We start from the raw sequence: 20789 nt of genomic DNA, 5'->3' as shown, positions 1-20789 counted from the left end.
TGTGTTTAATGGAATTTGGCTGATTCTGGATATTTCAGCACCTTAAATTATTATAGTGAGATAACAAGGGCAGAAATTCTTGTCAAGTCTTAACTAAGACAAAATGATCTCTAGGCACTAAGCTGCCAGAAAGGCAGTATTTTGTTATCTGTCAGCACACACGCATCTTTCTCTACCACGCCCCTAGTCAAGTTTGAGAACTCTTAACGTGGGCTACTGCATGATATGAAACATCAGTTTACTACTAAAAATTTGAGCCAAAGCTTAGACTCAAAACAAAGAGTAGGTGCAGTTTAACACTGCATTTAAGTGCAGCTGTGAGTCGCTGCTGGAAGGGGTGCACATGCCCCTTTTCCCTCCCTTCTGCTGGACTGTGCAGCTGCAGTGCATGTTGTGTCCAGAAAGCTGTGACACATTGGAAAACCAACTTTCGAAAAGCCCAGCTGATCATTAAACCCGATACAAGACGTACATGCAGCACGATGTACAGCTGGGCAGTGGAACAGGGCCACCTTGCTGTTACTGCCTGCTATTACTCCAGCCTGTGAGGCTGGCCCAAGGTGGGGGGGGGAGGCTCTCTTTTTGTTTGTTTTTTCGGTTTATCCAAAACTGGCTCTAAAAGAAGCAATCCAGCCCATTTATACCTCCTGCTACATGCTCCCTTCTTGCACTTTAAAAGTTGATGTGAATCAGCAGAAAGTAATTGATTTGAGTCAAAACCAATTAGGCTGGGAGGCAGCAAGAACTAGCCTCGCCAATAAGGGACAGAGGAAACCTTGCCTGGTTTAGTGATGAGAGTAGTCTTAAGCTGGACAGTTCCAATTTTTACAGAAAGAAAGATAACAATTCTTTTTCTTAATTGTGTCATAATATTAAACATGCTCAAGACAACTTGATCACTTATCAAGTTGCACCTGAATGAAGATGCAAATCTGACTAGTCTTCCTACTATGTGGATGTTACTGCAACTGACTTGCTTTACGCTTGCTCTACTTCAAATTTGTTAGCTGTGCTTCTGCCATTGGGTCTTCCACAGCACGGGGTACTGTGGGCCTGTGCCTGTTTTAAACTCTACCTCATCCCAAGGGATGTTATCTGCCACGGCCCTCTGTGCCTGTTGGCCGTGGGGCAGAAGTGATGGCATGCCATGCTGCCTCCACCTCAAACCCACCTGTGTGGGAGCTGGCAGTGCTCCCTTGGGCAGCATTGTCTCTGGAAATTATATTTAAATTGATGAAACCAGGGTTAGAGGAGCAGGTCTTTACAGCAGCTGGAGTATTTTCTGTGCATCAGGCTTTGTAGCTTGCTAGATAAGTTTGCCTCACATCCCACTTCTAAAAGTGGGTGAGGTGTATTTAAATGCAATTACCGTTAACATGGCCCTGGCAATCGCACTGCGAGATGATGCGTGTATAATTACTGTACTCGTTCATCCTCTTACAGATCCAACTCTCCTCACTACCTCACGGCACAGCTTCCCTCACCGCGATGCCACCAGGTCGGTGCCTCCGCTTTCATCCCTACCGTCTTTGTAAGTGTGTGCTGTTCTCCGTAGTCACTGTTCCCTTCCGGGACCGCAGCCTTGCCGGATCTCCCCCGGTGCAACCCGCCCTCCGCCGTGCTTCCTTCCTTCCACCCGCGAGGTCCCGACTGCCCCCCAGCCCTCTTCCCGCCCCGCCGCCGCCATTTTGTGCAGCGCCGAGCCCGTCAGCGGGAGGGAGGGCTCACTCGGGTGCTACGCCGCCCGTGGCGAGGGAGCGGCGGGGCCCCTTCCTAACGGCCGTAACCGCGTCCGGGGCTCGGATGCCCCTTCCCACTCACGGCAGCGGCAGTCGGTGGAACGGCTCACGCCTGGGCCCTGGGGGGGGGCCGCCATTGCCGCGGCCTGCGATGCCGGCGGGGCGCGGCAGGGGGTGCTGCCGGGCGGCGCTGGCAGCGGATGAGGCGAGAGGAGAGAGTTGCGGCGTAGCTGGACCCAGCTGTGTTTAAACCAGGGGGTATTTTCTGAGGGTCCCTGTCCTCCGCGGCAGGGTTGGGGGTTCCCTCCGTTTGTGCCTCGCCCTTTTCGCCGGAGGTGGCAGGTGTCGTGCAACTGTGGCCTCGACCGGGGGGATGAGTTGCTTGAAACGTGAAGAGACAGCTGCGGTTCCCAGCGTGCTGCAATGCCAAAGCGCAGCCTTCCCTGTAACCCAAATCCTGCCAGCTCTGTACTGGTAATCCAAAACACACCTGAATTTGCTGCCTTGTTCTGAGATGTTTTGTGGTGGTTTATTATTTTTCCAGACCAAGCCCCAAACCAAGGGACACCATAAAAAACACCCTTATGCATTAAAATAAAATTGAAAAATCCAACAGAATTTCTGCAAGTGTCTTTCCAGCAAATCCCCCAAGAAAACCATCGATCTAATCTGATGCTCTGATTCCATAAACAAATATGTGTATTTAACTTAATTACTGCTGTCTTTAGCTTATGTTTTTCATTCCAAACTTATCCCTCATCATTGTACTGTGTAAGCTGATGTCCCTGTCAGTTTATTTAAGTGGGCTATCCAGAGCTGTCACTGAGCTCAGCACTTATACTGTAGTGTTCGTGAAGCATGCATGAGCGCTGCTAGATTACAGGATCCCAAGCCTTGGCTCGCAGTTTTGATTCACTGGAAATTAAATGATGACTGTACCAATAATTTCAGAGTGTGTTCCGCTGCTGTTTCTTAGTGCATCCTACCTGCTTTGATATTTATCGTCTGCACTTCCTGGCTGAGGAGTTGAATCGGGCATTCTTCTCAGGGCTGTTGCCAAGCCAGTTTGTTCTCTTTATCCAAGTAGTTTCTGGCTTCTTATTTATACTTTTTGGCTTACTATTGTGATTTAGTGGAATGCTATTTGCTATTGAATTATCTCAAATAAAACTGTTTTTTTCCTCTGGAGGGCTTCTAGTGGTTGCCAGTCAACTCCTATTGTCAGAATGATGATTTCATTATTTTGCATTGCTTAGTTGTTCCTGACAAAATAATTGAGAAGTGAGAGGTTGCTAGGTTGTAGTTGAAGATAATTAATACACTTGCTTGCTAGGACTTGTAACACGTGTGGGACTCTGGAAGGTGAGAGTGGGCAGAAACATGGCGTGGAAAGACAATCAGCAGAACAAACCTATTTGCAGCTATGACCAAAAAATAGACAATGAGAAATACAGGACAAAAAAGAGAGCAGGCAGTCCAGCCTAGTGGGAATTCTTCCCTTCAGCCTGTTAAGAGGCTGTTTTGCATGCAACACTGCAGGTTTCTTAACCTCTCTCTCCTCCTGCCTTTCCACTTCTTTGTGGCAATCAGTTGCCTTTACCTTCAGGGGTGGTCTGACTCCTACGTATCTAATTACTCTCTGAAAAACCATGTGTTTCAGACCTGAGGAAGGATTTTGTGCCAAAATCTTGTCTATGGTTCCCAGCTATGCTTGTGTTGGCCTAACAACCCCTGCAGGCCTTCTCCTAATTTTGCAATGATGAAAGCTATACAATATCAATCCAATTTTGGTGAAGTTTTATCGGTATTGAAAGGTACTCGTTATTTATAGATACGCTCTCTGCTATTTCCATATGGAAATAGATTGTGTAAGACATCAGTATACCAGTAGAGCTATGTCCATGCTGGGAGTTATTTGCTGCTGCTTCTTTCAAGGTTGGCATTTCCCCTGCCCGCTGTCACCACCCTGGGGACCCTAGCTTCTTTTGCCGTGCCAGCCACTCATCACACAGCCACAAACTGCTCCTCCAGAGCCTGTGTCTCGTTCTGCCTCTGGAGGAACTGCTTCCCCCAATCTTGACCAGGTTTGGAGTTCAGTTACATGTTGGGTTTGTTATCTAGCCACCTGAATAAATAAACAAACCTATAGCAGAGCGAGCTCGAGGCTGTATGCAGGGATCAAACAGCAGGTAGTTACTTGACTGGTTTAAGCTAACCTAACTCCACCATGGTGTTGTGGAAGGAGGCAGTTGTGCCCTCCTGTTTGGCTGCATGTTGCCACTCCCACCTAGTTTTGAGAGCTGATCCATCTGGAAAGCAGGGGTTTTCTTCTATTTTTTTATAAGGTTAATCATGAGATTGGACAGGTCCCGCATCCTGTAGAACACGTGGCTATGCAAATGCTAGCACTGTTAGTGAATCCAAAGGCTCTGAGTTACATCTGCCTCTAATCACTCCAATATGAATTCTTTCATATGTTCTGCTATTTGTTATGGTTTCCTATCATGTGCTAATTGATTCATTACTTTATGCTAAGCATACAGCCACATGCTAGTCATTAGCAGTCCCATATGTTGAACTCATGATGTATATCTTTAAATGCTGTATCTCCTGCTCTGCCAATCCTCCTTTATGGAATACCACACATACATTGCAGACCTTAGTTCATGCTTTGATGGACTTCAAACTTCCTGCTCATTAGTCTAGTATGTAATTCTTCAGTCACTCTCTGGAGCTCCTCCTTATTGCAGTTGTGTAACGACTGTAATTAGAGCTGCTGATATGTAGATCTGTGCTTTAGCCTGTGGTAATATAATGTGTTTCAGAGGGAAAGAATTTTGAAACATCCTGTGACATATTTTAAACATCCAGCATAGTAATGTCAGTATAAACCCCATGTTCAGATGAAGTTATCTTAGACCATGAAGGTTTTGCACAAGTTAAAACTCCAGAATTGGGTCAGAAAATGGGACTCTGGAAAAGCAAATGTAGCTGGGACAAGTTCCTGAAGTCTTGCTGGTAAGGAAGTTAACTGGTCAGAAGAAATGAGTGGGAAAAGGCAGAAAGAAGGGTGCATCACTCTTACAATCCCAAGGTGCAGAATTTCAAAATAAAAAAATTAAGGAATCTAGAGCTGCATTGAATTTTTAAGCTTTATAGGAAGAAGACAGACTACTTATGGTATCACTACTTACACATGGCATGCCCCAAGATTTGCTAGAAACAGGTTGAATTGAACACCCTTGAGTGCAAAAAAAATAGTTACTGATTTCTCCAGAGTTATTTCTACTTTATGTCTGAGGTGAATGAGTACAGAATTTTATCCTTTGTACCCGCAGTTCCAATGTGACACAGTTTTAGGTTCTGTCATAGCCTGTGAATGCCCAACATCAGCACGGTATAGAATGGTCTGTGGAATTCAGACCATCCTCATTTAATACACTGTTTATTGCAGGAACAACTGACCTGGGGGGAAATAGCTGCACCCTCCCAGGCTTTTATCTTCCAAGCCCAGAGTGAAGCAGCTGAAAGTCCTGTGGCATGTAGATAAGTAACAGCAAGTAAAGAGGCTGGGAGTAGAGATCTGGGTGAAAACTGGCTCTGCAAGGAAAAGCTAAGTGCTTAAGCACAGTATGTTGTGGGTCAGGAAGCAATCCCTGTAGGAAGGGAGACAAAGTCTTGAGTAAGAGCTTGTGTAACACCTGGCCTGGGCTGTCCTAGCGGCTGCTTTCTGTATACTGCCTGCTTGGGGGAAGCCAGGCACAGAATGATTTCTTTTCCGCTTGGCACGGCTGAAACTCCCAATTTCCCGAGCACGGACTCAGTCTGCAGCGTAAACCCTGTGGATGCAGCCGGGCAGATGCGAGCACCGCTGATGTACCAGTATCTGCAAGCCATTGCGTGACTGAGCTCTGGGTACCGCCTGGCTGGGGTGACTGCTGTGTGGGCTTAACTGGGGTCTTGCACAGGTCCCCAGGGAGGCGTCAGCCTCTTGCTAGCCGTGTGCAGCTTCCTCGGTGTTTTCTAGGCGAAAGCTCCTAGCGCCGGTGCCTCTTACCAGCCTCTCTGCTCCGGCAGCTGCCTGTGCCTATAGCCCGCCCCTATAGCGTCCTTATTGGATTCCTGGCCAAGGGGGTGTTGCCGCAATGATAGCAGCGAGGCGAGCAGTACATTGATATGCCGGAGCTGCAGAGTGTTGTATAAGAAGGAGCTGCAGGGAGCGGAGGAGAATTAAGCAGGATCACGTTTCTCCTCTGAGCTGAAGAGGTTAGTGACTATTACTTAATCCCTGCTAACTGTAATTAGGAATTGGAAGCACCGCTTTCGTCTTCTGATCCCCTCCACCCTTCCCAAGATTGCTTGCCACCAGCGTTTCGTCCTCTGTTGTGAAGGAGTGGGGGAGTCCTGCAAGTCACGTTGTCCTAGCTGCTCCAAAGACACTCACCACGCTAGAGGGGACAGGCCAGCATTCGGGCAGGCGGGAAACAGAGGGAAAGAAAAGAGAGAAAAGCCCTTTGTTTGGAAGAATGTCCAAGGTGCAGTGAAACAGTATTGGCTTGTAAATTATGTGGAAGTAGCCCAGTAGCATCATTGGGTGGCCAGAGCACCGCATGGTAAGAGTGTGAGATTTAAAACTTTTCCTAAAAATGTCTTCTGGGCTTGTTTTTAGAAGTGCCAAGCTTCCTCCAAATCCTGTTAGAATCCATGTTTACTGCAGGTGTTGACACCCCTTCTGAAACAACAGACCATTAACCTTGCCGTACCTCAGTTTACCCACGTGGAAAGTGGAGATGAGAATGTTTTCCTTTGGTAAAGGAACGTGGTGGGGCCATACTTCAGACAGCCTTTGGTGGGAGAAAGGTGATTCTTATGTTCTCAGATATGGTACAGAATCCATGTGTAAAACACACTGACACTTTATTAATAATTACTTTGTGCTTTAGTCACAGCTACCACCAATCTCTAACAGTCTTAAAAACCTCCATGCATCAAGGCTCAGTCTACACACAGAGAAAAGACAGGCTCAGCCTTTATATAACTCTCCTGGCATTGTGTGAACTTCTGTGTTGGCGCTTGTTCAAAAAAACCAAGCTAGTGTTAATTAGGGCAACAGTTTATTGAACTGATTTTGTGTGAAATTATTTTTATCAAACTCCTTGCATTGGTTTGCCAAATAAATTTTCCTGGAATGAGAATAGTCATTCAGCTGTTGGTTCTCTGATTACAGATGTGAACACAGAATGACACTGTGCCAAAAATCAATAACTTAGTGTCTGAGTGTCTTTCTGTCATTTGTGTTGATAAATGGAAAAATAAAGACAAATCTGTTTCAATAACATAAATCCAACTTGAAGTTTAATCTTCACAAAATAAAGAGCAATAGGTAAATATTTAAAATTATTTTCAGCACATATAAGAAAGCCATAGTTCCAAGTCTTACTAAAAACTATTGTCACAAGCAGTGCACACAACTTAGATATTCAGTAATTGATAGTAAAATATAATGATTGATATGATTCTTACTATTGGATCAGGGAACTTCCCTTATACTGGAAGGCTGATGATTCTGGACTTGTCCTCCTGAGTTTACATGCAAATGGTCAACAAACTTTTTTTCTAATACCAACCTCACAGTTTCTTTAGACAGTGAATTGAGTTACTGTATGTGAGCAACTGGACTTTAAATCAATGAAGTGTGGTTTGTGTTATCCTCTAAAGGAATGACAATGCTTATTTTGTAAAGCTAAAAAGGAGAATCAATCTTTGTAGTTTTCAACTTCTTATTTTTAGTGTCCATTATTTTCCAAATTGCAGTTCTAACTGGATGTTTTGACACCCACTCCTCACCCCTCAAAAAAACCCCAGCAACCCCAAAAGACCACCACTTTCAGTTCTGAGAGACTTCATTTTAAATGTCAAAGGGCCAAACTTTTTTTTTTTAATGAAGAACATCTGCTGTATACACAGACTTCAGAAACTAAGCTCAGCAGATGAGAACAGAATGAGAAAAGGGTCACTTTGATCTCTGCACTGAAAATGAACTGTCCTTGTCAAAACAAGTGAAGATGAATGGATAAATGAACTGACCAGTTTTCAAATTAAAATGGGAATCACTTCCTATCTTGCACATGGGTGTCAGGACTTTAGTATGATGCAGGAGTGGAATGCACATTGGCATTTTTCCTTTCTAATGGTGACTGAAGTCACCTCAGTTTCATATGCCTTGTACAGAGGGTATTGCACTGCATGTTGTGCAGATTTGTTGTAGGAAGCTTCACTGGGTATTTTCCATTACCACTGATGTGGTCCATTGAAGCTCTGTCTATGCTGCCATCCTTGGCTAGCTAAGGAGTAGTCAGGCAATAGAAGATAAACAAACGAAAGCTGGAAAGAAGTGGAGAAACTATCAGAAAGAGCTTGGATAGATGTGATAAAGCAGTGTTTGCAATGGGAGGATAACTCCTCAGGAAGGGAGTTCCTGTGTTTGACACAGTAGTACAGCAACATTAACATATCCGGGACTGGAGATAACTCTCACCTATAATTTTCAGGCAACTATAGAGCTTTCTGAAGCTTGCAGGTAGTGCACAGTGTAGTAAAAGAATTTACATTATGCTTATACTGCATTTTATTAAGCGAGGTGTCAAAAGGTTACTTCACAGACAGGGGAGGGAATGGGGCTTAGTGAAGAAAAATGGTCTGAAAGCCGAGGCACTTAGCAGCTTAATCCTGTAGTTAAGAAACCACCCCTGAATGTATACATGCCCTGTTGTAATTTAGTAGAACAAAGGTTGCTGAGGGTCTGTCCCTCTCCACTGGAGCTAGCCTCGAACGTGGAAAGAGTTCCTATGTGTCTAAGGCCAAACTGTTGGGCTTGTATCTTGAAACTTTATAGAATAAGTGCAACTGTAATAAAAATATAAATATACATTTCACTTGATTCTACTAAGCAAAAAGAGCTTTGGCTTTTTGTTTAGCTAAACTTAAGTGTTCCCTACACTAATATTTGCAACCCAGACAGATCTCTACTGTGCTAATTAGAAAGCATTGCCGAAAACACACCTGACTGGGAAAGATAATGAAATGCATTTGCTAATCCTGTTATTCCAGATGAGTGCAATCCACTACTTTAACAACATGAGTTCAACAGTTAGCATAAAAGAAGTTTCTCCATTCCCCCCCCCTTTCTTCTCAGTATAGTATTATAAAACAGTTAGAAAGACCTTGTTTGGGGCAACTAGTGTTCCTGTTATAGTAACTATCCTAAATGCTAAATTAAAGACTGCGCTACACTGGCTAATGAAGCAAGCTGTTCTCACGGCTCAAGTAGTGTTACTGTGTTTATTAGCTTTCCCTTAGTGAAATGTGTAGGCAGAAAGGGATCTTTATTGTCTTGTTACCTTTGTTCTGTGAATGAGAGGAAAGTTGCCAGAAAGAATATGGAATTATTAAATAATCCCATAAACCCTAAATAAGAGAAAGAAGTGGTACAGGATATGAGGGGAAAAGTTGAGACCCCAGTCATTCCAGTTGAAATGCCACGGATGTCTTTTAGCTATGCTAGAAGCTATAAAGCTTTGTGAACCTTTCTGTTGCTAGGGAGAACAGCCCTTAGTCAGTATTTACTGTCTTTTGCAGGCTCTGACACAGATTAGCAACAGAAGACTGGTTGGTCTGTTATTTGGTGATGAATTTAGAGACTGTGGTGGCTTGCTTGCACTTGTCTTTGGAGTAATTTGCTAATTTTTCTCAGGCATAGCAGAACTGTGTGCAGCTGGAAGTGGAATCGGCGTGTTTGTGTAGATCTTTCTGCCCTTAGTCTTGGTGACATATAAATATATGAAGGACTGAGGGGGGTTTTTTTGTCCCCATTAAATCAGATTCATAAAATTTGGATGAAGAAGGCAAATTAAGACCTAGCTTCTGTCGTCTTCTAAAGCTGTGATTCCGTAGTGGCAAAAATCTATGAAGGACACAGAAGAATAAAGATGGAGCCTGTACTGGTTACAATTCACTGTTAAGTGGTGAGGCTATAAACTGGGGTAGTACATTTCTGGCATTGGAGATGACCATGGGCTTTGTCTGCTTTCATTCTTGGTGTCCAGTGTAAGACCAAGTAGGCCTGGTTTTTTCATTAAGTATGGAGTACTTGAATTTGCAGTCTAAGCATCCCGGAGTGCAGTATCTGTTAGAAACAGCCCTGAGATGTCTTAGGTTCATCATCCAGAAGTCAGGATAATCAGTACCAGTGGCTGCTGGAAATGTTTGCTCTAGGAAATACGGGTTTTTTTTATTTTGACTTGGTAATCAAATGGCAACAGCTGAGCAAAACTTTGATTTTTGAAATCTATTTTACATTTACTTACTTGCATAGTAAAGTGAAATAGCTATCCTTGCATTTAGCCCAGTATTCACAAAGGTAAGGTAAGACTGTCTGTTCTTATATGCTTGACATTTGTAATGAGGCATTAAGATTAAGGACTGTGGAATAAATAGGAATAAATCAAAATAAGCAGGTCATTTGCTTGACTCTGGTTACTGCTTAAATATAACAGTATTCTGACAGGTGTTTCCAACCCCATACTTCCTGGACAGGTCCTGATGACAACCAGCCTGATCTAGTAATATTTGCAATATAGACGCAATGAAAACAGAGCAAAAGAACCATAAAAATATCCATATTATATGATAATGTAAACAGGGCTTAAAGTGGCTTGATGGCAGCTGGTCCTCTGTTTCAGGGGAGAGAAGAGCTTCACATCCTTTCTCCTCTTGCCCTCTGAGCAGGGAATGTGGCAACGTAATTCTCTGACTGCTCTGAGCCCAGTTTTTCTGTTAAGACTCCACCAGAAAGGATGCTGCTTTCTCAAGATGGGCAGGAATAGAGAACACAGTCTTTATTTCCTGCTGTCTTGGAAGAAGGCCTGATTTTGCACCAGGGGAATGCATGATGCATTTTCTTTTTCAAATGCAAGGTCAGCAGTTTTCTTATGTTCATGTACTCAGGTTGAGAGAGCACCTTTCAGAAAAACGGCCGGTCCACTGCAGCTTATCACCATCCCTTGTCAATTGGCTGGTACCTTCCCAGCATCAAATGTCCTGTAATATCAGAAACACAATGTTCCTGTTTTTAAAACATGGGAGGGGAGGCCCTCTATCCTAGATGGTGCTAAGTTATCAGCTCCTAAGGAAGCATGAAAGTGCTGATAACCCTGGAGATTAAGTTTCTTTTGGTTAAACGGGTACTAAATGAGGCTTCAACTCTTCATCTTTTGCCTTTGGGATCTCATACTGCCATGCTGACAGAGATGGCCTTTTTCATCAAGGGAATCATCACGAGCAGGGAGAACAGATGCAGTTGCCAAGTCACTCTCCATCATGTTTGAAAAGTCATGACAATCAGGCTAAGTTCCCAGTGACTGGAAAAAGGGAAACATCACACCCGTGGCAGAGGGGTTGGAGTAGATAACTTTTAAAGGTCCCTTCCAACCCAAACCATTCTGTCATTCTAACGAAAATAAGTTCAAAGTACATTCCTTTACAGTGTGCTCATTATTATTATTATTTATTTCCAGCTCCTACATCACCTTACTTTTGGTTATATGCCTATTTGGAATAAACTTTCCTAATCCAGACTGCAGAGCTACAATCTGTGTGGTAAGGAGGAAAAACCATCCAGCCTTGAAAGCAAATGTAGTCAAATGGCTTGTGATCTGTAAGTCTGGCTCGCAAGCCATTGTTTGGCCACTCTGTTATGCTCTTTCTCTAACTCAGTTTAATCCTTTTGGATAATGCATTTTGGCCAATGGATCCAAGTGGACTCGGGAAGACAGATCATTGCAGACAGTTGTCATTTATGTAGTCTGAGCTGCTGAGGCTCCATTGCTACCTTTCTGTACACTAGTCCGACCATGGGAGGGAAGAACAGAGACTTATTGTCCAATATCTAACGCAGGCATCTAAAAAATGGTGACAGCTTACAGATGCCTATGCGTAGTGTTCGTATTTATGATATTAATGTAGGATGCCTTGTGTTTTCCATTTCTGATGATAGATAAAGAGATGATTTGTCTGTAACCTATTTTGTGGAGAGGCCAGAGTCATACCTGAGATGTGGATGGCTTAAATAATAGAAATACATATAGTGAGGTTCTTTCCCAGAGCTTCAAAATGCTTTGTTGAGTTATGGTAGCAGAAGGTAAGGAGAGAAGAAGGGATTTAGCCTGCTATTTTAAAAAGCTGCAAAGCTGAATAAAGTAATGAGCAGGATTGCTGTTACATTTTAAAATTACTTTTGTGTTACCATTGGTATCGTAGGATGGTGGTGGTGGTGGTGGTTCAGTACAGCCACTCCCTTATTTTCAGAACTCCTTTGGCCATTTAAAGGAATGGTGCAGTTAAGGACATGAACCTCAGGTGGGGACGGAGCTCTTCTTTTATAAGAGTAACTGTTGAATCATTTCACCAAAATATCATAGAAAAAATGAAGTGGGTATATTCTAGTAAAATCTGGGTAAGAGAGAAAAATGTCTGTATTATGTTTCAAACAGAAGTATTCACTCTTGAAAATCTCCTGCTTCCACCATCCAATTCTTTTTATATCTCTTTTACAAGGTATATTTCCCTCTTTCAGTGGCTTGAGTATTGTCTGCTCTTGAACTTCTGTGGTAGTTGTTTTAGTTACTGCAAAGTTAGGCGGTTGTGCCAATCCTGCCTTTGATTGATATTATCCATTTGTTCAGCTAGAGTTTTTATAAATAAAATACTGGTCCACATTAAGGACATTCATTTGGCAGAGGAAAGGAAGAGAGAGATACTGGGTTGTTTTATCCCAATTACATGGTCATGCTGGTTCTGAATAGGTTGTGCATTTAAAATATTCCTCTGAGTAGGCAGGCAGCTTCACTAAAACCTTCCAACTCCACATCTTTGAAGGCAGACTCTGAGGAGTAAAGGTTTTTTTAAGCCTGTTTTCCAATTATAGTTATTTTTGTATAGTTTTTGGAGAGGGTCATGAGTTTTGTAGGTGCTGCCAGCAGCTTCACTGGTCCCAAAGTATGTAGAACCTACGATGCCCCTAATATAGTGGCACAATCCATCCTACATCCTTCTCCAGGTAATGTCACTGTGTGGACCCAATCATCAAGTCAGTTTATAATTTTTAATGAGTTTTATATTCATTACACTTCCAACTGCAAGAGTTGCGATATATACTCATCTCTCTTTAGACATGTTTTAAATATAAGTAGGTTGTTGAAGTGGCTTGAGCAAAGTAGGATCTTCTGCTTTGCTTGCAGTGGGATCCAACTTGATGGCAGTTTTTTAGGTCCTTTTGGAGACTTTTTGGAACAATAAATCTGGTGATGGTGGAGCTGTAAAGAGGCAGACAGTTGTAAATAGGAACCATTTTGTAAGTTGTTCTTTCGCTCATTTATCAAGCCCGAGCGTGAGCCTGAGCATGTCAGGCTTCAGGTTGGCACGCTTGAAGGTTCAGGTTTAGGCATGCTCACACCTATTTGACTGTACAGGCAAATCAAAACTAGTGGGTAATTTAGTCATCTTCTTGGCATATAAAACTACATCTTTGCTTCTAGAAATTGCAGGGTTTGTTGGGGTAGACCTAGGAATTGGAAAGGGAGAAATGGAGTTTGCTTTTGCAATGTGTCCAGTTATACGCAAAGCAGTGTTCTTCCTAAAACTTTGCAGGGGACCTAAGTACTGTGGGAAATATGCTTTTTAATTTTTTTCTTAAATTACCTTTCTTATCAGTATGATTTAAGTAGGATACCAAACGCTCCCTCTAGTGGCTGATATTTTGATAAAGTTGGTTTTGGTTTCTTGGGACAATTTTAACACATGAGTAGCATGTCAGGACTACTTGACTGCTAAGTCACAGTGAATTGCAGACTAGCTCTTCATGAGAGAGCAGGCTATTGGCTGGCCTGTACAATTCTTGAGTGTGTTGATGCCAAATAGCACGAAAAATACTGAGCTGTAAAGTTAGGAGGGATTTGAGTAACTTGAATTGTTAATCTTCATTCAAGGACTACTTTTTTTCCTACTCTCAAGCAATTGCTGTCATTGGTAGATTTCCAAAATTTAATGGGAACGGAGACCATCCATTGCATTTTTCAGGCCCTACTGAGGAGTGGTAGACTGATAAAGTGACAGAGGTGTTAACCATGGCATGCATCGTTTTTAAGATTATGATGTTAGGCAAAACTTTACTTCCAAAGTTATCTTAAACTAGTTATTAAAAAAACCTTTCTATTAGTCTCAGTTTATTTTAGAAGGGTGAAAACATATTTGCTGGGGTACGAGAAGAGAAAGTCAGCTAAAAAAAATACACTTGTCTGAGCAGCTACAATTTATGTGTATATTGTTTGCTCTGAAGGGAGTATGGGGCAGGCCCCGGTGTTACGATCTGCCATCATGCTAACGATGGAGGCAGAGAGTTTCATCAGCCATGGTAAACAGTATCTTTATGGTGACTGCAGCGTGTAGCAGGAATATTTTTTTTGTTTTGGGAATTCTCAAAATAGGTCAGCCTGTCAGGAAGTGACCTTTAGTGGACCGGAAGGTAGGTATCATCTATTGGGTTGAGTCCATAAAGATATTAAAAGATGAAACTTGTGGCTGGATATGTGTTTTGTTCTTGTGCCTACTAATATTACAGTAAACAGCAAAAGCTCTTATTTCTTAATGTACTTGTAGGAGTATTCTGATTGATATCAATGGGATTACTCGTGATTAAAGCTAAGCATGCTTATAATTCTTTGTAGGGTTTGGGTTTCAGATTAATTTAACAGCAAAAGAAAGGAAAGAAGAAAAAGATAATTCTGTGTCATGCATTATATGGCTTTGTTTTATACAGATATTTTAATACAAACCTTCGTTACAGCCACCTTTTCTAGATGTCTAATATGTGTGGGACTTCCTACAGCAAAAGAGAAGAGAGTTTGTAGTAATACCTACTGCTTATGTTACACTTACCAATAGGTCTGAGAGTGCTTCACAGAGAGAGAGATTTCCCCTGCTCTGGAATTAGGAGGACAGACAGGGAAAGGGGATGTGATTGCTTGCTTTAGGTCACCCAGTAAACTTCTGGGACAAAGTAAGAACACAGCCAGGAAATACAGCTTTCCTGCATCTGCCCAGCCCAGCTCTGTGTTCGTTAGGCCCTCTGAAGAAGAAAAAGCTTGTAGAAAGGACTGCAGTAATTGGCAGGCAAATTCAGGGGCAGATGTAGTGATCGAGAAAATATTTCAGAACTTTTTTCTGTAATTGTCCATCATCACTTTCATTTGTATTACAGCAAAGGCTTGGAAACCACTCCTGGTATTGGAGTTTACCTGCAAAGCACTTGTGAATCAATTGAGTTGGAGAAGCCCCTTTGCTCAGTAGGTGACACAGCGAAAACAAAATGAACAGCATAGGGAGGGAAGGGAATGTGCTGAGATTATTTGGCTTGTTTCAGCTCCCTGTCAGCTGCACCTCTTGTGATTAGCTCCAAGTAAAGTTTCCCAAAAAATGCAGGTATGGATGAGTATCATAGAATCATAGAATATCAGGTTGGAAGGGACTTCAAGGATCACCTGGTCCAAACTTTCTTGGCAAAAGCTCCATCTAGACAAAAGCACCATCTAGACAAGATGGCCTAGCACCCTGTCCAGCTGAATCTTTAAAAGTGTCCAATGTTGGGGAATCCACAACTTCCCTGGGGAGATTATTCCAATGGCTGATTGTTCGCATTGTGAAAAAATTTCCTCTTATGTCCAATTGGAATCTCCCCAGGAGTAACTTGCACCTGTTAGCCCTCATCTTTTCCATGTGACTCTTGTAAAAAGGGAGTTCTCATTTTCTTTGCAGCCACCCTTTAAGTACTGGAATATGGTGATGAGATGTCCCCTAAGCCTTCTTTTCTCAAGGCTGAACAAACCCAATTCTCTCAGCCTTTCCTCGCATGGCAGGCTTCCCAGTCCTTTGATCATCCTGGTGGCCCTCCTCTGGACCCTCTCCAGCCTGTCCACATCTTTTTTGTATAGTGGGGACAAAACTGAACACAGTATTCCAGGTGTGGCCTGAAAAGCACTGAGTGGGATAATGACTTCTTTATCTCTGCTGGTGATGCCCTTGATGCAACCCAGCATCCTGTTGGCTTGCTTTGCTGCTGCAGCACACTGTTCACTCATATTGAGCTTGTTGTCCACCAGGTGGCCAAGATCCCTTTCCACGGAGCTGCTCTCCAGCCAGGTGGATCCCAGTCTGTGTTGCACTCCTGGGTTATGTTTTCCCAGGTGCAAGACATTACACTTGTCCTTGTTGAACTTCGTAAGGTTTTGTTAGCCCACTCTTTCAGCCTATCCAGATCTTCCTGCAGGGTGGCTCCACCTTCTGAAGTGTCTACCTCCCTATTCAGTTTGGTATCATCCGCAAAATTCATCAAGGTGCACTCAATCCCATCGTCTAGATCACTTATGAAGATATTAAACAGCATTGGGCCCAATATCGATCCTAAGGGGACCCCACTTGTGACAGGTTGCCAGTTCAAAAAAGAGCTATTTCCCACCACCCTCTGGGTGCAGCCTGTCAGCCAGTTCCCCACCCACCACGCAGACCACTTGTGTAGACCATAACGCATCAGTTTCTCCAGGAGGAGGCTGTGGGGAACCGTATCAAAAGCCTTGCAGAAATCCAGGTAGACAATGTCCAATGCTCGTCCTGCATCAACCGAGCAGGTTACTTTGTCATAGAAGGTGATCAAGTTTGTCAAGCACAATTTGCCTTGGGTGAAGCCGTGCTGACTTTTCCAGTGAGGTGCTTCATTTGATTTGTGATAGCACCCAGGAGTTCCCAGGGACTGAGGTAAGACTGATGGGCCTATAACTTCCTGGATCCTCCTTTAAGACCGTCTTGTAGATGGGGGGATATTAGCCTTCTTCCAGTCTTCTGGGACGTCCCTCGATCTCCATGACTTCTCAAAGGTTATGGAGAGGGGCCGCACAACAATGTCAGCCAGCTCTCTTTACACCCTTGGGTGGATATTGTCAGGGCCCACCAATTTATAAGGGTCAAGCTCCTGTAATAGTTCGCATACCAGCTCTTCCTTCGCTGATGGAGTAGTCCTATTTTTTACTCCAAAGTAATTGATAGTCACTTGTTAAACTACTCTTCTTCTACCACCATGGACAAATTCACTTTCAAAAACTGTTATAGCACATTAAAGCCTGAAGGAAATTTTTGGGACTGTTTGTGGCTCACTTTGCTTTAGTCATATACTAATTAGCCACATACAAGCAGCCTTTCGGTTAAAGAATAGCTGTGATGAAACTGCATTTATGTGGCATTGTTTGTTTACCCACCAGAAGTTTTACAAGGCTCTCTGTAATTCACTGCAGAGTAGTTCCTGGAAACTTAACATTAGAAGTATGGGTGTGGTTTGTTGTTTTTGTTTGTTTGGGGTTTTTTTTGTTTGTTTTTTTTAAGGGGATATTTTTATAAAATAAAAAGTGGAGCCCTTCATGTCTTTCTCTTTTTTTCAGGTGCCCAAAAATGGGCTCAGTTCTTTCCTGGATCGTTTCAGCATTAGTAGTGTAGTATCCAAATTACATCCAGATGTAATTTGGCACTCAGCTGTCACCTATAGAAATCGGTTGTCTCATGCAAAGCACTTAAAATAGGCAAGGTCCGGCATTTAAACTGGCTGCACAAATCACTATTTTCCCCCTAGACAGAAACAATATCTCAGGCTATCTCAGAGCAGAGTTTCAAACAAAACGAGCCCGACCGAGAATGTAGCTTCTCTGCACATCTCTGTGACTCCATCTCAGAAGTGTTTTTTGCCTTGGGTTTTCCTCTTCAGATTAGCAACCAAATCTGAACCACAAAGGGTGCCTACAGACAGAGAAGGGCAACAGGACAAAATGATCTTTCCTACCCATGCATGTACCTCACGGCACTTCTGATTCAGTCTTCCACAGGGTGGAATATTTCATGTATTAAAAACAGATTTTCAGATTCTTCGGTACCTCTCACAGTTTGATATTAGTTTTGTGAGATGTTTTTGCTGTAGGTATGGAGTTGCAGGCTGCAGAGGGCAGCCTTACTGTGACGGGAGTCAGGACTGCTGTGGACTCTGAAGAGTTAAGTTGCAGAAGTATGTTTCAATAAAAGTTTTCCTTTCTGCTTAGGTATTAATGCTGGAGACAGTATATCTGTTACAAGTGCAGTCATTTATTATTAACCATCACTGTGTATCATAAAGGTCCTTGTTTGGCAGCTGTAACACAGCATCTGGCCATATCTCAGCATAACTATATCAACTTCAGCTTTAGCAGCCAGCTGGAAAACTAGAGTTTAATCAGAAAGCCCAGGCAAATAAGCCTGCGTATAAATGTAAACTGATGCAGGTGTATTTTTAAAATGGCATTTAAAAGCCAGGAAGAAAAGCCCGCTCTGGCTGTTTCCAAGGTACAGTGGTGCCAGTCAGGACGACAGACTGCTTTCTGCTGCCAAACCACTGCGAGAGTTGGTGCCTCGAAGGTAAAGCTCGCCTACCAGAGTGCGCGCCTGCCAGGAAACTGTGGCCTGGGTTGTGATAGCCGGAGAGATGGGTGTGAGAGTTGGAGAATGCTGGGGAGGGCTGATACTTAAGACCATAAGAAACAACTCTCAAGAAAAATGTATGTGGTTGCTCTACAACGTCTAGGTGCTGTTGTTTTCCTCTGAAATGTGGAGACTGTAAATGGTCTTGGCAGATTTTCGAGAAAATTTCTGACTCTCACTTTATGTTCAATTAATGTTTTAAAGAGAAATAACAAAGAGAGTGTTGGGAGTTGCCTTCTTTACTGTCTCTTTCTTGCAGAAGGACTTTACTTTTATCTCTAGGTTGCAGCAAATGCAGAGCAAGACCACAAACTCCTGCTCCAGCATGTTAGCATTCACACAATTATTTTCTTTGCTTCCATTTCTGTTTTTGTTTTTTCTTCAAGTTCTGCGTTTAGTTAGGATTAGTGAGGCCTGTGCTGGGTCTGCTTCCCAAATGTACTTCAGCACTTACAGAGGTTAAAGTGCATAAGTGGTTTCCGGCAGAACAGAGGATTTTTGTGCCTTTGAATAGGCTGCTAAATTGGAGCATTTGTGCAGTTCTTCCCTTTTAAAAAACACCACTAACAAAAGCCACGCTGTTCAGCTTGTGCTTTCTCTGCTCCAGGCAGATGTGTCTTGCTACCAATAGACAATAAGAGAGTAAGACGTGGTGGCACAGGCCATAACACCACCAACACCCTGAGTTACAGCATCTGCCAGGGCTCTGGGTATTTGAAATCAGAGTTATAGGGCTGGAAGGGACCTCAAGGTTTCAACTTGTTGATTTTACAGTGACTGCTGCTGTCTGTCCAGTGTTCCCCTAAAAACTTATGTTGAGGAAGATGCTGCAACCCCTATCTCAGGGCTTTGTTGCCATAACAAAGAAAATGTTTTTAGTGATGTCTAATCTGCAAGTCCACGGCAAAGGGAGCTCTGGAGAACTTCCTCAGTCCAACCTGGTTTATGTTAGGAGAAAATATCAGGTTGAATCTGACAGCCTGCAAGGGATGAGTTTGCGCAGCTCCATGGCCCCTGGTCCAACCAGTAGTGAGGCTGAAAACGTATTCCCAGTCAGCAGACGTACACAGAGCACACGTATACACCCTGTATATAGACTTGTACATGGCTGGCCACACAGATCACAGACAGAGCACTCACACAAACACTGACAGCTCGAGCAGCCACATCCTCTTCCCCTCTCTGGCTGAGCAGGATGGAGGTCCGCTAGTGAGAGAATATATATAAAATATATTATTTCTATATTTTATATATATATATGTAGATATATGGATATCTACAAAGTGGATTCCTCCAGCAGCCGGGCTCAGACACTCCGTCTGCCCAGTAGCTGCCCCTGAATCCCAGTCTCCCTAGTTGCTGACCCCTGGCCGTTGGAGTCTCCCATTACTCTTAGGAGCAGCGGGAGGTGGCTGCCAGGTCAGTAGGGATTGTATTTTGTATTTTTAAGTGGCTGAAAGGAAATGACAACATATGTCAGCACTCAGGTTTGGTAGAGTTGTAGATCTGACAGATATAGAAGGGGGTGCTGGAGAGGATGAAAATTGCTGAAGAATTACCATGAGAATTAAATAGTTCAACTGTTGAGTATGCAAAAGTGAACTAACCTTGATAGCAGTATTTTCAGATTACGTACTCATCCGTGAGGTTTCTGCTACTCTTAAGATACGTGCAGCGTTAAAGTAGTAGTCATTTGAAGCAGCATACTTAAAAAGACCAGGCAGGGGTGCTTCAGGAAAGACTCCCACATCACTGTTATGCTATTCCAGGTGACATTAATTGCAAAATATTTTGATTTCAGATGTGAGTCACTCTTTCATACCTGTGGGAACGAGACTTTGAAAACTGCAAGGAGAATGCACTAGGCTTACTGAAATTCTCTGTGTATCATGAGAGAAGGTACCTGTTCCCATCCTGTAATGCCTAGGTATGCCATGAAAAATTTTCTTGAAGGGGAGAGAATTCTTAAATTCTGCCTTTTATCTTGCCCCTGCACTGGCTTTGCATGGCCTTAGCGATGTTGCACAAAGCAGAGGTAAGCTTCACTTCCCTAAAGCTTACCTCTGTGAGCAGTAGCAGTTTTGAGACATAGGGACTGAAGTTCCACTGTGATTGCACTGAAGAGGAACACATTTGCTGGGTGACCAATCCCTTTGGGCATTGCCTATTTTACTGTGGAATGTTCCTGTTTTACTGTTAATTTTTGCAAGAATACTTGGGTATAGAGAACTTTTTTGCTACAGAGTAGTCTATATGTATTCAGTGGAGGAAATAAGTAGCACAAGCACAGTAAACTCAACAGAGCAGAAGGGTGATGGGATGATGATACATTGGTGAAGGATAAATTATCTTCTTCAGCCTTTCTTGGGTCTGCTTCTCAGTGTCATGCAGGGCTCATCTCCCTCAGTAAGGGGAGCCACTTGTTTTGGCTGTCAGTGGGGAATA

At 43.1% G+C, this 20789-nt stretch overlaps 2 protein-coding genes across 17 annotated transcripts in view; one reads left to right on the top strand and one right to left on the bottom strand.

Moving 5' to 3' along the window:
• The window catches only part of LOC129203309 (cytochrome c oxidase assembly factor 1 homolog), a 53259-nt gene extending 51342 nt beyond the window's left edge, over positions 1-1917 (bottom strand). For 3 of the 8 annotated variants that reach the window (XM_054817619.1, XM_054817614.1, XM_054817620.1), the window contains exon 1: positions 1822-1917. The gene's annotated coding sequence lies outside the window, so the exon portion shown is untranslated. Of the gene's footprint in view, positions 1-1524; positions 1656-1728 lie in introns of those variants that run through there. The other 5 variants (XM_054817613.1, XM_054817622.1, XM_054817616.1 and 2 more) reach the window with 5 other exon arrangements.
• The window catches only part of BLVRA (biliverdin reductase A), a 45317-nt gene that overhangs the window by 6638 nt on the left and 17890 nt on the right, over positions 1-20789 (top strand). For 2 of the 9 annotated variants that reach the window (XM_054817608.1, XM_054817602.1), the window contains exon 2: positions 1444-1531. The exons of 1 other annotated variant lie outside the window; for it this stretch is intronic. Coding sequence is in view for 3 of the 8 variants with exons in the window: in XM_054817602.1 (XP_054673577.1) it covers positions 1444-1531 (88 nt within the window). In the remaining 5 variants the exon portion in view is untranslated. Of the gene's footprint in view, positions 1-1443; positions 1532-5724; positions 6006-6333; positions 6353-11314; positions 11397-20145; positions 20272-20789 lie in introns of those variants that run through there. 6 more of the 9 variants (XM_054817610.1, XM_054817607.1, XM_054817609.1 and 3 more) reach the window with 6 other exon arrangements.

Source organism: Grus americana, chromosome 2 (genome assembly GCF_028858705.1).
Source record: "Grus americana isolate bGruAme1 chromosome 2, bGruAme1.mat, whole genome shotgun sequence".
Lineage (NCBI taxonomy): Eukaryota > Metazoa > Chordata > Aves > Gruiformes > Gruidae > Grus > Grus americana.
The sequence above is the reverse complement of the archived record's forward strand: the minus strand, read 5'-3'. Positions and strand labels throughout refer to the sequence as shown.